General features: G+C 37.9%; 1 protein-coding gene across 2 annotated transcripts; it reads right to left on the bottom strand.

Moving 5' to 3' along the window:
* Nucleotides 1–1,008: 1,008 nt before the first annotated feature.
* gpr65 (G protein-coupled receptor 65) lies at nucleotides 1,009–16,314 on the bottom strand. Of its 2 annotated transcripts, none has more exons than XM_012969707.3 (2): nucleotides 16,016–16,314; nucleotides 1,009–2,620 (listed from the first exon to the last, which is right to left on the bottom strand). In XM_012969707.3, exon 2 carries the CDS (start codon nucleotides 2,393–2,395, stop codon nucleotides 1,418–1,420), a length of 978 nt encoding a protein of 325 aa, XP_012825161.1. In that variant the 5' UTR covers nucleotides 2,396–2,620; nucleotides 16,016–16,314; the 3' UTR covers nucleotides 1,009–1,417. The 2 variants fall into 2 exon arrangements, with proteins under 2 accessions (XP_012825161.1, XP_002933239.1); XM_002933193.5 differs by lacking the exon at nucleotides 16,016–16,314 and adding an exon at nucleotides 8,747–8,835.
* Between the last annotated feature and the right edge of the window lie 952 nt (nucleotides 16,315–17,266).

The following is a 17,266-nucleotide window of genomic DNA, read 5'->3' as shown; positions in this document are numbered from 1 at the left end:
ATGGGTACTTCCGACAGGCCTGCCCGACCGATATCTCAAATCGGACAGATCTTGATCGGGCAGGTTAAAAAATCTAGTCGGATCAGGGACCGCATCAGCTCGTTGATGCAGTCCCCGGACTGACTTTGCCTATACCTGCTGTAATAATTCGATCATTTGGCCCCAGGGCCAAACAATCAAATTAGCCCGGATTCTCCCGATATCCCCCACCCGTAGGTGGGGGATATCGGGAGAAGATTCGCGTGCTTGGCGACATCGCCAAGCGAGAGGATATGTAGGTGTATGGGCACCTTTAGATGTTTTTTCTTTAAGGAAACATACACATATAAAGCTATTTACTAGATGGACATTATTCTGCTGGTCCACCACAACATCCCTTTCTTCTCTCTTCTTCTTTGCCTTTACCCACCCCCTTACATGCTACTTGTACCTAGCGCAGGTCAGGAGATAAGCTCACTATTATTTTGACCTATTAATATATCAATATCTGTATTTTATAATGACTACAACTGTTTATATTTACTTTATATTGTCCTGTTGGAATTTTTAATAAAGTGTTTAAAAAAAAAAAACAGACACCAAGATCAAATAAAATCAACTGGATGGTTAATCTAAGCTGTAATACAGTTCAACCAAAAAAGAACAAAGGGAAGAATTTTAAGCATGACCACAACACAAAGGTTAATTTCTGACAAAATAAATCACATCACATTGCCTAGCGCTAAATATTTTTATGAAATATTTGGATTTCCATTGACCAGCTTAGGTTGACCATCCAGTTAATTTTATTTGCTGCAATTAAAAAAATGCTGCATTGTGGATATAAAACATGGCATTGTGCTTGAGATTGCACATAGCCAGCTGCACTTGCAGTCATAAATAACCCCTTAAATGTTGCTATGAATGTTTATGCATGACTAAACATCAACTTTCATCTTGGTGGTTATATTAGCATTCCCCTTAACACAATCATTTAATAAGGTAAGAATACAGCAGCTAACAACCCCCTCTTTTATAGAAAATAGTTTATTCCTTTTATCAAAGAAACCCCATATAAATGATTTTCATTGGCCTACACAATTTATATTATAATAGTAATGTTATTAAGGAACCAACAGCAGTGGTTTTACTTTGAGCCATAAGTGAGCACGGGAATGCTGAGTAAGGGGAAAGGGCTCTTGTAACAGTTCTGTTTTCACTCACATTTTGTAAAAATCCAAGTGATTAAACAAAAATAAATTTTAACAAATGCATTCAGCAATATAGTTCTTATCTGTATCTGTTATGTTGGTGTTCAATTACAGATAACCTAGCGTTTATCTGTTATTATCCACATACAGAGATAGACAATGTTTAACATTCATATTATATAAAGCATTAGTGTGCTGTGCAGCCTTCTGCTATACAAAATGAGACCTCACACATTCTCCTGATTGGTGCTGGGCGTGATTGCAGACATCATGATTCCAGATTTTTCCAAAGGCTCAGTTTGTTTGCCACAGCAGTGTAATATTGTCCGAACATCTGCCCTTCCAGCTTCACTGACAAAGCAGTACAGGAAAGGGTCTGCTATACAGTTAATGCTTGTAAGTGCCAGAGTGAACTTGTATGGTGTAAATATGTCTTTAGCAAAGTCACAGTCTCCTGGTTCCCTAATACTCCTTATAAACAACACAACATGATATGGAGTAAAACTGATGACAAAAGACACTATGATTGTGAGGAGCAGTTGCTTGATTTTCTGTTTGTCTCTATCAGCAGTGGCCTGATTTGTTTTGACTGCAGCAAATATCCTCTGATAGCAAAGCACCATAATGAAGAGTGGAAGCAAATGGCCAATACATATATGGATGATATTAAAACTGGACTTCCATGGTTCCATCGGGAAGATATCATAACATGTAAGGTCACCCGAGCTATTGAAAAGCTCATGTTGTGTTAGAATAATAGCATTTGATAAATGCTGTATTAGCCAAACAACAAAGCTGACAAGAATTGCTGTTCTTATGGTTCGTAGATGGCTGAACTTCAGTGGATGAACAACAGCAAGATATCGGTCAAGTGAGATGCATGTAAGGAATCCAGCACTGCTGTACAAGTTAGTGTGCAAAAGAAAAGCAACCAGAGAGCAGACATGTTCTGAAAGCATCCAGTTATTATGACTGAGGCTATAATAAACCCAAAGAGGCAGGATCAGGGTATACAGCAGGTCTGAAAAGGACAAGTTAAAAAGATAGATTCCTAGCTCATTCTTCTTTTTTATCTGCAGACAGGAAACATATAGGGAAATGCAGTTTGTTGGGATACTTATGACAATCACAGTGATATAGGTAACTGGAAACAAATACTGATCTATGTCATGGTTTATAGAGCAATTTACGTCAATGTTGATCATTATAAAATGTAAATGAATTCATTTAAAAATTGAAATGAGTTCAGTAGTTATCCTGATATTGTCTGGCAAATGCAGCTTATCTCTTCTGGTGTATCCAGAGACAAAGCAAGCATTTGAAGTCTTGAAAGTTGCAGTCTCATGTAGTGTTAGGCTGGGCAGCAAAATTAGGAGAAGGAGGTCTGGATGGTGGAATCCATTGCTGAGAGTGTATTCCTTTATGAGGATCTAGAGGAAACATTAACCAATTAAGTTATTTATGTTTTAATGCAGACAGCTTAGAACAGTGGTCATAATACTTTTTCTGTTAATGCGCCCTTTTGGTCAGGGTGCCCCTTAACACATAACACAGTTACAGATATAAGAAATTATTGATTTAGCAGTTAGTCATTCAGCCATACAGCAGGAAAGTGTTCACCCCAAATCTTTCCCTGTTTTTGCTGGTGCATTTTTGGGTGGGTGACCTAACCCCCCCCCCAAAAAATGAATTCACTGGCATAACTGCTGCAATCAATTTTGAAGTTAATATTTAAGAATGCCAGTACAAGTATGGGATCCAGAAACCTGTTATCCAGAAGGCTCCAAATTAAGGAAAGTCCTTCTCCTATATAATGTATTTAAGTAAATAATTCACATTTTTAAAAATGTGTAATAATAAATCTTGTTCTTGATGGTTACTAAGCTACATGAATCCATATTGGTGGCAAAACAATCCTATTGGGTTTATTTCTATGTTTAAATGATTTTTAGGCTTATAGTATCCAAATTATGGAAAGATCCCTTATCCCCACAACACATCCTAGGCATCCCAGATAACGGACCCAATACCTATATAAAAATGTCATTACACTAACAGCTTAGTATAAGTATATGTGATGCCTACATTTCCATTGCCATTTAGTCCGTCAGATGCAGTTTTTCTAGGTATTTGGGAAAAAAATATATTATATAAATTGTTATGGTTAAAAAAAATACATGTAAATTAGATTATCTGTATGTTTAAGCTGTACAAATGGTATTTTAATGGCTCAGTCATAAAATACTGTAGATGTAGTTCATATTAGTATTATTTATGTGTGAAATAGCGGAACTGCACTAAACATATTTTGATGTTTACATCAAAAATATATTTTCTAAATCTAACCTGAGGCTGTGTTGAAGGAAAAGGCTCCAAAGCATAGTGGATTAAGTTTTGAAGGTTTTTGAAAATAAAAAAATAAATCTGGAGTGAATGGATGCCTAATATAATAGCCAGAACACAACTTTTTCCTTTGCATCTCTCTAAAATGTTAGTCAGTGACTTGAAGGCAAGGGTCACATGGGACATAACTATTAAGTTATGCTTTTGATCCAGCCTTACTTGCAGCGATGGACAATTTATTTTTATTATTATTAAGGCCTCAAAATGTTTTTTTTAATTATGATTTTTATTGATTTTCAAATATAGAGAAAACAAAGTAACAATGGAAAAGTCAGATAGAAGGCTTTAATTTTAAAGGGGGCAGTTACCATATTTAAGTAACTAAAAGGTAACCTCCTCCATCTCTGTCTCCTATTGATTTCTGTTTATTCTGTTGTATTTGTATGTGTTCAGTATGTGATACAGCACTGCAGAATGTGCTGGCACTTTATAAAACCTCACTTATAACTTACATATATCATTTTACAAGGATCTAATTTTGTATTCACATTCATCATACTGTGACAGTATTATATACAACCACACAATTATCCAAACCCAGCTTTTTGTACTTGTATCATTATTTTCTTTGTAGGATTACCCAAACCTACACAAGCTCCATACCAGACACTTTACTGGCTAGTCAGTGTTTCGATAAATTTTGTAAGTTGTCTTAAAGGAACAGTAACACCAAAAAATGAAAGTATATAAAAGTAACTAAAATATAATGTGCTGCTGCCCTGCACTTGTAAAAGTTGTGCGTTTACTTCAGAAAGTCTACTATAATTTATATAAATAAGCTGCTATGTAGCCATGGAGGCAGCCATTCAAAGGAGAAAAGGCACAGGCACATAGCAGATAACAGATAAAACACTATTGTATTCTACAGAACTTATCTGTTATCTGCTATGTAACCTGTGCCTTTTCTCCTTTTTTCCAGCTTGAATGGCTGCCCCCGTGGCTACACAGCAGCTTATTATATAAATTATAGTAGTGTTACTGTAGCAAACACACCAGTTTTACCAGTGCAGGGCAACACTGCATTATATTTTTATTACTTTAAAGCTCTTTCATTTTTTGGTGTTACTGTTCCTTTAAATCTCAGAAACCCTTTGCCAGAGTTAGTGTTTCTTTGTGGGAAGCTCTAAAAAAGAAGAACTAAAATTTGCGTTTACTTACACAGAAGTTTCTGAAAAACACAGATGGCTACAGATGGCAGGAACTCCATCTGAACTCATGGAACCTGTGTTTCATAACCCTTTAGTATCTTCATGTTCATGTTTGTTTGCTTGTGTGTATCGATGTGCCACAAATACCTTTTTTTAGTGTGATCAATGGCAAAAGTAATCCTTTTTGGTATGCACCATTAAAACATATAGAGGGGACTCCATTGTACACATGGGGTATATTTATCATGCTGTGTAAAAAGTGGAGTAAAACATCACCGGGGATGTTGCTTATAGCAGCCAATCAGATGCTTTGCTTTGGTTTTGTAACTGTTGAAATCTAATTTCTGATTGATTGCTCTGGGCAACATCACCGGTAATGCTTCACTCCACTTTTTACACAGCATGATAAATATGGTGCTGGCAAACCGAGGGGATATACTCAGTACAAATGATGCCATTTGGGTGGGGGAGACGTGCCCAACTGATACACATTATAGGCAAATGTAGGCTTTACATGTCCTTTAACACTATTGATTCTGGGAAAAAATATCTACATTTATTGTAACTATGGGGCCTCCTTGACCTCTAATACAGTACAGTCTCAAACTGAGTGGGCACTGCTGTTTGGAGACCATCACAAAAATTTCACCTATTATTTTACATAAAACTATGCGAAACTCTGCTCAGGTGACAGCGCCCCACAGTTACCATGGGCAGCAAAACGCCACTCCTGTAACTTTAAAAGCCAAATTTCCACTGGTGGGGACGGCGTTGCAGAAGCCACCTCAGGGTGGCTCAGGGGGTACAATTGCCACTTCCAGTGATTTGAGAGGTTAGTTCTCCTTTCATTGTGCCACTTTTCCTTTTAAAATTCCTCTCTACTGCAGTACCAAAGATTTCATTAGAAGTAGCAATCTATGTTTTTACTATGCTTACTTGACCCTTTGCTTTAATTTGACTGAATCAGATTCATATATTTTCACATTTCTCTATATCTTACAGTATCATAGAACTGTTGAAAGAGCAATGAAAGTTTAGCATAAATGAAATACCCCAAATTTTGGGCATCCCAAAATATGAGCACAAACAGGCCAACAATAGTATCATAAAGACCTATGTACTAGATTGAGTCAGCATCTTTTTGGCCTATATATGGGAGAAAATAATGGTCTCCCTGGTCACTATCTGATCAGTGTTTCCAGCCATATCCTAATTCAATAGAGGCAGCAGTCAATCCTAGCCTGTGGCTAGGCACATTAGGCTAATGCCACACAGGAATGATTCTCCAATCTGCAGGCCAAGAATCAGCCCCTATGCTGGCATCATCCTGTGCTGCACCTGGAGCCATTGCATTGGCCTGGCTGCAGCAGCACAGAACCAATTTTAACACAGAAAGTAAGTATGCATATAATGCCATAATCTGATCCATGTGGCTGCACCCGAGCAATAGCTCCACGTGCTGGCACAGGGAAAGACTTTACCAGCATGCTCATTGATTCTCAGCTTGCATTTAGCCATAAGAGGAAAATCAGCCCCTGTGGCATTAACCTTAAGCAATAAAGCGCATTCAATCTTGAAGTTACTAACCTCCATACCTCCAGTTTACCCTGGAGCAGTAACTCATAGCAACCAATAAAATGTTTGCTTTTAAACAATCTACCTGCTGATCGGTTGCTATGGGTTACTGCTCCTGGGCACACTTAGTGCCTTTTATTACACAACCCTCTTTGTTTCTGGAATCTAGCCTTTGTACTAACCACAACATGTGAAACTGAATGTGAATAAAACAAACAAGAACAAAAAGAAGAAGAATTCTTGGGCAAATTATCTTTGCATAAAAAGCCACAAGCTTTCATCATAAAGAAAGTGGGCATTTTCTAGTGAACAATGCAATGCATGAAATTTGTTTTTACCCCAGAAAAGGTTTTGCGAATGTCTGTTCCTCAATACTCAAATCATAACACATACAAACTGAAGAGCAAACTAATAAATGCGGTGGCACCAAGCAGGTGCTGCTATAGTCTAATCTGTATATTCTGGCTACTCATGTTCCACAGATTGTTTCCCTACATGATTAATAAAAATGTATATCCTTGTTTCTTAGATTTCAATTTTAAGTGTAAACATGTAAGAACTGTCTTTTAAATAATGTTTCTCTCCTAAAGGTTAGCATATCTGTTTTACGCATAACCTGCTGTACTGCCAGAAATATTTGCTTATCCCTTTTTAGTATTCTGTTGTGTTTTTTTATAATTAAAAAAGAGAAAAGGCATATGGGCTTTCTTGCTAGCACAGGAGCAATGTGCAAGCCCCAAAAGACAAATAGCTACAGTATGTTTTTTTTTATTCAGAATGCAGTTTTTGTTTACAGGATTCCATTGTTGTGGGTCCCTGCTAGGGACTGTGTGCTACAAACTGCACAAGATCTACAAAGTACCTTAGTCAAAATCATTTAAAGGAGTAGGTCACCTTTAACTTTTAGTATGTTATAGAATCTCTTATTCATTGCAACTCTGCATGTACTTTTCACAGTTTTTTTATATGCCTTCCTCTAAGGGCTCTGGCACACGGGGAGATTCGTGGCCGCGACAAATCTCCCTTGTCACGGGCGACTAATCTCCCCGAGTTGCCATGACCCGCCATCCCACCGGCGAACATGTAAGTCTTTTTCTCCCGCGTGTGCCATCCCGCCGGCAACTTACATGTTCGCCGGTGGGATGGCTGGTCATGGCAACTCGGGGAGATTAGTCGCCCGTGACAAGGGAGATTTGTCGCGGGCGACTAATCTCCCCGTGTGCCAGAGCCCTAATGCCTCTTTGCACTGCTTAATCCCTTAATACCGGCAGCCAAAACACTATTGATCTGTGAGGCTACATTTTTATTATTATTGTTACTTTTTATTAATTATCTTCCTATTCAGTCCCTTTCATATCCAAACAACTGTTTGGTTGATATGTTACACAAGATCCTAGCAACCAGATAGCTGCAAAAAACAACTGGATGGCTGAAAAATAAAAATATAAAATAGAATAAAAAATATATAATATAATATAATAAAAAATATAATAAATAAGGATCAACTGCACAATATCAGAATATCAATTTCTACAAAAGTTAATTTAAAGGTAAACACCTCTTTAAAAGGTTGCAATTTTTAGAATGTAAGCTCTTGCAAGCAGGGCCCTCCCTCATCCAATGCAACTGCAAACCATTTTTGTGAATTGTTTATATGTACATGTTAACTGTTCTGTCTTTTGTACCCCTCTGTTAAGAGCTGCGTAAATTGATGGTGCTATATAAATAATAATAATAATAATTACATTTGCTTACGTTTGTAAAATATAATACCCAGCTTCTACTGCCACACACAGCTTTTAGAGATCCTATGTGTCACCCTCAAGAATAACATTCTAGAGCTTAAGGGACAAGGAAAGTAAGCAATGTGAGTAAAACAGCAAAGGAAAATAATTTCTTTTATATTTAGACCCTGGAGGGCAAAATAAGTAAAACATATGTAATAAAAGGGACCCAATTTGTCCAGGTACTGTGACCCATATGAACCAGTAAGATGTTTGCTTTTAAACCGGTTACCAGTAAATGTTACCTGCTCATTTGTTGGTTTTGGTGATTAGACCTGTAACAAACCTAATCTTTTATTACATAACCCCAAAAGGCAAGAATACAAATAAAAAAAACAACAAACAATATAAAATAATACAATTCCCTGCACAGCACTGGATTCTTGTCAAATGTTTACATGTTTATTGTTCATACAATGTGAAGAATGAGTCCCCATTTTTTTCCCCCCGTTTTTACTTTATAAGCAAAAAGAAAAGCTTTTATAAATTAAAATGCATAGCAAAATACATTAGTAATAAGATAAAGCAGCAAAAGTTAAGCAGTAAACAGTAAATCTCTGACCTTTAGTTGCTAATTAAATGAGCAATACTGCAAAAAACCTAAGGCAACAGAACAATTTTTAACTAGCAGGGACCTGATACTTACAGTTAGCAGAGATCACAGGCATTTAGTGTCTATACTAGTAAGCTTGCTCCTCAGCCACGTGAAACCCGGCTGCTAACAGAACTAACCACGTCAAAAGGCTGTGTGATGTTGCAAACAGGATATTGCAAAGAAGGGAATTACCAAGATCATTTACCCTGATAATGTCTAGTATCTCTTCTTTTTCACTTTTTCAGCAGACATTTCAAATCAACTGAGGCTTTAGTTTTATTTGTAATTATAAACAACACCAGGCACACACAGTTGATATCCACAAACAAACACAAGTCTGGATGCAGGTACAACTAGAAATATCCACCTTGTGTGACCTTACCCTAAAGAGTACAGGCAGTGCCTCTATCAGCAGTAAGTGGCACTCCATAGAGCTACACTGATTTCACTGCACAACATTTTGTTACCTAAAGGATAGTATCACATTTACATTTTTACTATATTAATGCTCACCATGTACACATTACAGCTGAAAGCAAAAATATGGGCACCCCTTGCCAAATTACAAATTTATAATGAAAAGTAGTGCATAACTACAGCAGGAATCTGTGACATATTTGGAAAATGTTAATGCACAGTGACATTTTATTTCACAACTTAAAACATAGGAACACAGAATATAGTAACTGTGTCTCATGTAAAAGTTTGGATGCCCTTCCTTTTTTCCAGTAATTTTTTTTGCAAGGTCCCTGACCCTAATTACCTTATTAGGTGATCTTAAAATGAAGCTAATTGATGCATTCAAAACATCAAGACATTTTCACTGTCCATAATTACATCAAGAAATGGCAGTTAAGGGGAAGTGTGGAAGTCATGGTGAGATCTGTAAGACCAAGAAAACTTTTAGACAGACCTGCTCATAGGCTGGCCAGAATGGCAAACCCTCACATGTCTGCAAAGGACACATAGAAAGGTTTGCATAAAGTGGTGTTGTGGCGTGCCATGGTGTTATGTTGCTGTAGTTATGGGCAAAATAATTCACCAGGCATGGATTCGCTGCAAATTTCTGCGTTTCAACATTGGCAGATTTTTGGGCAAAACGGGTGACAAAATTCACAGCGGAAGAATTTGATGCGTGTCAAAAAATTGTCATCCGTGTAAAACAAAAATTGTTGTGCATGTAAAAAAAATGATGCATGCCATTTTTTTCACCATTACAAAAAATGTTGCCGTTTTGCGAATCTTTTCAAAGATTCACAATTTTTTTGCCAAAGTAAAACGGGACAGATTCATTCATCACTAATGATCTGCATCAGGAGAAAGCCATACCTGCAACCTCATCAAAAAATGTCAGCATCTGAGGTATGCAAAAGGCATGATAGACAAAAGGTGCCTATGATTATGTATTTTTGAATATGAAACGCGTCAGGACTTCGTTGTTTTAGATCTCTACAATAAAGATGAGTTTTAGTGGATCAAGGAGTGCGTGACATTTCTCCTTCATTTGATGTAGAAAAAAAATTAACTCTTTGGCCATAATCAGCACATGTGTGTTTGGAGAGACAAAAAGCAGCATTTAGAAAAAAAACCATGATGTCACCTGTTAATCAAGGGGGTGGTTCCATAAGGTTTTTGGGTTGTGTGGCAGCCAGTGGCACAAGAAGGTAGGTTTAGAGGGAGAATGGAATCCTATAAATATAAGAAAATTCTGGATGTCAATGTGAAACAGGCAAATTAGATGCTAAAGCTGACTAGGGTATGACACTTACAACAAGAAAATGATCCTAAACATACATCAAATGCCACCATGAGCTACTGGGAGAAATGCAAGCTAAAGATTTTGGAATGTCCCTCACAGTCCCTTGATTTAAACATCACTGAGAATCTGTGAGTAGATCTTAAATATGTAAGATGGTCAACAAGATCACTGAATTAAAAGTGATCTACAAGGAAGAGTGGACAAAAATCAATACAGCAACAACAAAAAGACTCTTAGCTGGATACAAAAGGCATTAACAAGCTGAGATCTGTGTCAAAGGTGGTGTTACTAAATACTGACTGACTATGGAATCCAAACATAGCACATGCCATAAATACAATTTTCTCTGTTCCAATGATTTAAAGGAGAATGCAAGTCAAAATTTAAAAAGCATACTGCCCAATAGTCCTCCTATTGTTTAGTAAAAACACCACACTTTTGGCTCACCTATTCAAATATTTACTCAGTCACAGTTACACACATGCTCAGAGAATAGGAAGGCTGCCGCTGGCACCTACAGGAAGGGGAGAGAGATTTCAGTGATGTCACTGTAGGCTTCACACTGATGTAGGCTGCCAGCACCATATCTCAGAGAAGCAAGCAGGGATCTGGGAATTTAGATATGCAGTAAGTACTTAAAAAGAATGCCTTTAGACTTACTTTTAATTTATATTAACCTTTCCTTGTCCTTTAAAGCAGTGGTTCTCAACCTTCCTAATGCTTCGACCCTTTAATACAGTTCCTCATGTTGTGGTGACATTCAACCATAAAATAATTCCCAAGACTATCAGAAAAATGTGTTTTCCAATGGTCTTAGGCAACCCCTGTGAAAGGGTCGTTCGACCCCCAAAGGGGCCCGAACCACAGGTTGAGAACTGCTGATTTAAAGTCTATGAAATAGAATGTAACTGTGCATTAATCTTTGCAAATGTATATTTTGAAAAAACATTAATTCCTGTAGTAGTATTACCTAAATATGTGATTTCTCAAGGGGTGTCCAAATGTTTGCTTTGAACTATATTTTGTGCACCTAAAAAGCATATAGTTGGCTGTGGAACTAAATATTATGGGGCAGATTTACTAAAAGTCAAATTTATCAAATTTTTATTTTTTAAAACCAGGAATAAAGTCACTTCCACAGATATCAGTGATTTTTCAAAATATTTAAAGGAAAAAAAGGACGTGGAGGATACAAAAAATGGGAGAATGCAATATGCAACTAGAAAGGAAAGTTTGAGAACAAACTTCATGTTGGGTTGAAAAATGTAAAGTCGCTGAATAAAATCTTGTCCACCCACTTTTTCTAATTTTGGACCACAGTTATATAGTAAAAGCCACTGTGCAAAGTTTGGGGGCCCTGGTTTTAATAGTGTCTGAATGGCAGCAACTTAAATTTCCCCCTGAAAGGCAACGAGTGACATCTGATTGGCGGTTGGTGGCTCTGCCCACTTTTCCTAACCTGGAACTGCAGTTACCCAGTGACTAACTCTGCAAAGTTTAGGGACCCAAGGTTAATAGTTAAAGAACGGCAGCAGTTAAAATTTAAACCAACAAAAGCCAATAAGTAAATTGTGATTGGTGGTTGGTGGGTGTGCCCAATTTTTCTAACCTTGAGTCAAAGTCACCCAGTGACAAACAGTGAGCACCCTGGCATAAATAGTGTGAGAATAACAGCATTTTAAATTTAAGCCAATAAAATTCAATGGATGAAATCTGATTGGCTGTTTTTGTCCCAACCCACTTTTACTGTTTCTGAACTGCAGTCCCCCAGTGACCAACTTTGCAAAGTTTGGGGGCATAAAAATTGTGAGACTGACAGCATTTTACACTACACCATTGAAAGTAAATAGGTGAAATGTCTGTTGGCTGTTGGTGGCTTCGCCCACTTTTTTCTAACTTTGAACGGCAAATACCTAGTGACTCTGGAAAGTTTAACAACCCCGGAATTAATACTTAAATAATGGCATCAGTTAAACCAATGAAATTTAATGTGTGGAAAGGGATTGGCTGTTGGTGGCTCCGCCCACTTGTTATAACCCTGAATATGTAGTCATCCAGTGACTGACTGTACAAAGTCTGATTGGCTGTTGGTGGCTCCACCCACTTATACAACCTAAAAATGCAGTCCCCTAGTGACCCTGGTGTTAATACTGTGAGAATGGCAGCAGGCTGAATTTCCCCATAGAAAATCAATAGTTAAAATCTGATTGGCTGTTGGTGGCTCCACCCACTTTTTCTAACTCTGAACCGCAGTTACCTGGTGACTAGCTCTGCAAAGTTTGGGGACCTTAGTATTAATATTTAAAGAATGGCAGCAATTTAAATTTAAACATATGAAGTCTATAGGTGAAATCTGATTGGCTGTTGTTGGCTCCGCCCACTTTTCTAAACTTGGAACATAGTCACCCAGTGACAAACTGTGCAAAGTTTGGGGACCCTGACATTAAACATGTGAAAATGGCAGCAGTTACAATTTCCCCACCGAAAACAAAAATGACTTTTTCTAACCTTGAGTACAAAGTCACCCAGTGACTGGCTGTGCAAAGTTTGGGAACCCTGGCATCAAACCAATAAAATTCAATAGGTGAAATCTGATTGTCTGTTGGTGGCTCCACCTACTTTTCAAAACTAAAATTGCAGTCCCCTATTGACCAGCTGTGAAAAGTTTGGGGACCCTGGTGTTAATTGTGAGAATGGTGGTAGGTTGAATTTCCGCCAAGTTAATAGGTAAAATCTGATTGGCTGTTCACAGCTCCGCCCACTTTTGGGTATCCAACAATCATCATATTTTCATTCAGGCTGACCCCATGACTATGTGATTCAAGTTTGGGGAGTGTAGCCTCAAAGCTGTAAGATTGGCAGCAGTTTCAATTTCCCCATAAATGTCAATTGGTGAAATTGATTGGGTGTTGTTTGCCCCTCCCACTTTGCTTTTTTAAAAGAAACTTGAATGCATAGTCACCCAGTGACTGGCTGTGCAAAGTTTGGGAACCCTGGCATCAAACCAATAAAAATCAATAGCTAAAATTTGAATGGTTGTTGGTGGCTCCGCCCACTTTTTCTAACCTTGAACCACAGTTACCTGGTGTCTAACTCTTCAAAGTATGGGGACCCTGGTGTTATTACTGTGAGAATGGCAGCAGGCTGAATTTCTGCCAAGTCAATAGGTAAAATCTGATTGGCTGTTTACAGCTCCACCCACTTTTGGACATCCAACAATCATCATATTTTCATTCAGGCTGACCCCATGACTATGTGATTCAAGTTTGGGGAGTGTAGCTGTAGCCTGTAAGATTGGCAGCAGTTTCAATTTCCCCATAAATGTCAATGGGTGAAATTCGATTGGCTGTTGTTGGCCCCTCCCACTTTGAGGTCATCCAACAAATGTCGCTGTTTCATTCGGGGTGACCCAATTAGTATGTTATTCAAGTTTGGGGGTGTAGCTTCAAAGCTGTAAGTGTGGCAGCAGTTTGAAAATCTTCCCTGTCAAAGTCAATGGAAAAATTGGGGGGTTCGGAGTGGCGCCACAAAAAGACGGGGGGCGGGATTGCTTAGAAAAGTACAAGCAACCTGCTCCGCTATAGGGCGAAGAATTGTGGCGAGTTTGGATGTTGTACCCCTAAAACTGTAGGAGGAGTAGTCTTTAGAAAATGGGGGGCGCTAAGAATAAGAAGAGGAAGAAGAAGCGGAAGAATAAGCCAAACTCGAAGAACAGTATGTTGGGGTTTTTAATCCAACATAATGACAGATAAAAGGACAGGTTGCTTTTTTATGTTTAAAAAGAATCCAACCCAAACGGTAAATAAATGTAAAATTTCTAAGAGAACTTTTCTTCACAGTACTTTCCTGTTTTTGTGGTTTATGTGATATTATCAGCTTTATCAGTTGTAACGGTTGTACTGGCTGCCCTTTATACAAATGAGTTTTAATAGATTAATGAGCAAACTCATACAGTGTTCTCCATATGCTAGATAACAGAATGCCAAGCACTGTACTAGCAGGGAGAATTCTCATTGAGAATCCATTTGCATCTGCATTTAAGTTTGAAAAGTCCTAAATGCAAAAAAAAAAAATGAGCACAAATGAGAATATAAATTTGCATTTCGTGATGTTCTATTTTTCCAGCGGTTCTCAACCTGTGGGTCGAACGACCCTTTCACAGGGGTCGCCTAAGACCATCAGAAAACACATATTTCCGATGGTCTTAGGAATAATTTTATGGTTGGGGGTCACCACAACATGAGGAACTGTATTAACGGGTCATGGCATTAGGAAGGTTGAGATCCCCTGCGTTAGACAGTTATTATACTGCAAGTTGTAATTGCGAATAGCACACCATAAAGCATGCTTGAAGGTGGATTAATCTTTTGGAGAGAATGTAAAACTGTTTTAGCAAGAATTTTTATTACATACTTCCCACTGGTGCAAACTATTGACTATTAAACATATTAAACACTCTTTCCTCCACAGGGATCACAAAGCTATATTACATTTGTGCAAAGAAAAACTTGTTTGTGCAAAGGCACAGAAATACATTTCCCCATTAGGCTTATATTAGCAGACTTATTTTAGCTCTCTTTGGAGCCCAGACTGTCAGCGTCAGTCTATGTATATTCTATGCACTTCCTGTATTCAGGTAACCCTCAGGTTGCGGACTCTCATTTGAGCAAAAGCATGGTATTAGCAGTCTGAAAATGCAAATATCTCAGAAACCAGTAAAAATAGAAAATCAATAATTGTTCAGTAACTCTCCAGTCTGGAGTTATAACAGCTATCTGGTTGCTAGGGTCCAAAATTACCTTAGCAACCAGGGAGTGGCTTGAATGAGACACTGATATATGAATAGGAAAGGGACTGAATAAAAAAAAAGTTAGAAAAACTAACGATAACTATACAATTGCAGCCTCATAGTGCAATAGTGTTTGGCTGCCAGGGGCAATGACACTCTTTTGAAAGCTGGAAAAAGTTTGATGAAGAAGGCACATAATTCAAAAACTCTAATAATGAAGACCAATTGAAAAGTTGCTTAGAATTGTTCTTTCTATAACATATTATAAGTTAAAGGCATATTCTTATAAAAATAGTGCTGATACAAAATTAACTAACACAAGGTCAACACTGCACTAGTGAAGTTACACCTAGAACCAATCAGCAATTACCCTGGCTCTTCCTTATGTAGTTACATTTATTTATATAGTATGTGCTGGGGGTGACATTGCTATAATCTCCATTGCAAGGGGAAAGGTAAATGACTTTCAGTACAAAGACAAAACACAATAGCAAACTAATAAGAATGTTTTACTAAATACTGTTTATATTAAAGCTGATTTCCTGTTTAGGTTTATACATTATAAAACATACATGCAAGTCGTTTCAGTGTTGAATTTGATAAAACTTAAGTTCCAACTTTTTTCTTTTCAGCTTTATATAGTTATATAAAAAAACATATTTTTGATAAAACAAATGTGCTTAACTTATCTGCGAGAAAAAAGTTCATGTTATAAGGACTGAAAAATAAGGAACATAATTACACAATGCTTTTCTGTGGATTGAAAACTTACCAGAAAGAGATCAGTGAAGTGACTTCCCAGCATTCCAGGTAAAGTAAATTTGTCCCAAAAAGCTACAAGTGTAATGTAAATTCAATGCATTGTCCTCCCACTGCAAAAAGGCATTTTTACTAGATAACCTGTTCCTACAATTTACAGTCAACAACTGACTTACTAAAACGTTTCTAGGTATTCCTGTCCCTGACTGGTGAGGCTGTGAAGGACAATCATTTAGTAAAACACAAAAAGGATAGTGTCATGAGGTTGTAATGACCTGCCTAAAAGGGGCTAAACAAAGCATGCTGTATGTACCCTAATTGTGTGGGAAAGAAAACTCAATAACATGGATCATCATAGAAACTCACCTGCAACACAAGATAATTAATTATTTAAAGTGAAACCGGGCACCTGAATCCTGGCGGTTTTGTTTAGTATTCAGTATAAATATTTTACCTTTAGCAGGAAATGTCTCTTACCAAGAAAGCATTCTGTCATTTCTGACATTTCCCTAGAAAGTACATGAAAACAAGTGTCATTTGGCAAATTAAGAGAATATTTATTAGCAAAATAATATGCATGTAACTAAATTAGATGTTTACCTGATTTGGCCACCAAAACCTGACCATACAAGTAATGATAAAGATGTTTCTGGCAACAGACACTCATGGGAATACCACTAAGGTAAATACCAAAATCTAACAGAAATCAGTATAGTAACAAAAGGATTGTATGATTGGTACAGTCAGATTCAAAATATACCTACAGATATTATTACTCCTTTAACCCTCTAAGTGCCACAGAACGCAGAATATACGTTCTGTGGATAAAAGTACCTAAGTGTCACTGAATGTAGATTCTCTATTCTGCTACACTTCTGGGCCTGGGAGCGGAGGGGCGGCAAACGTGTCTGCTGTTGCCTGAACCTCTTGGACCCCCCAGTGCTGTCCCCAGACCGGATTCTCCACTGCAGACGCCTTCCTCTTTATCCCCTGGACTTTCCTCCTCCTCCAGACGGATCTTGCAGCCTGCTACCCCAGGTTAGTGTAACACACAAACACATAAAGACACACTTATTACACTAATGCACACTCACATTTGCACACACACAAACAGGCCTAGATTTGTGGTGTGGCCCAAAGGCCCGGGCCTAGGGCGGCATAAATTTATGGGCGGCATGCCGCCTAGTCCAAAGTAAAATTTGCTCCCATACAGAGCACTGGGGATGAGATGTGCAAAAATCTTCAGTGCTCCGTATGTGAGTGA

The sequence above is a fragment of the Xenopus tropicalis genome, chromosome 8 (assembly GCF_000004195.4).
Source record: "Xenopus tropicalis strain Nigerian chromosome 8, UCB_Xtro_10.0, whole genome shotgun sequence".
Taxonomy (NCBI): Eukaryota; Metazoa; Chordata; class Amphibia; order Anura; family Pipidae; genus Xenopus; species Xenopus tropicalis.
Note: the sequence above shows the minus strand (reverse complement) of the source record. Positions and strands in the feature narration are given on the sequence as shown.

What these genes read in the sequence shown, in the direction of transcription:
- gpr65 (XM_012969707.3), bottom strand. Translation starts at nt 2,395, where the DNA reads ATGATCAACATTGACGTAAATTGCTCTATAAACCATGACATAGATCAG.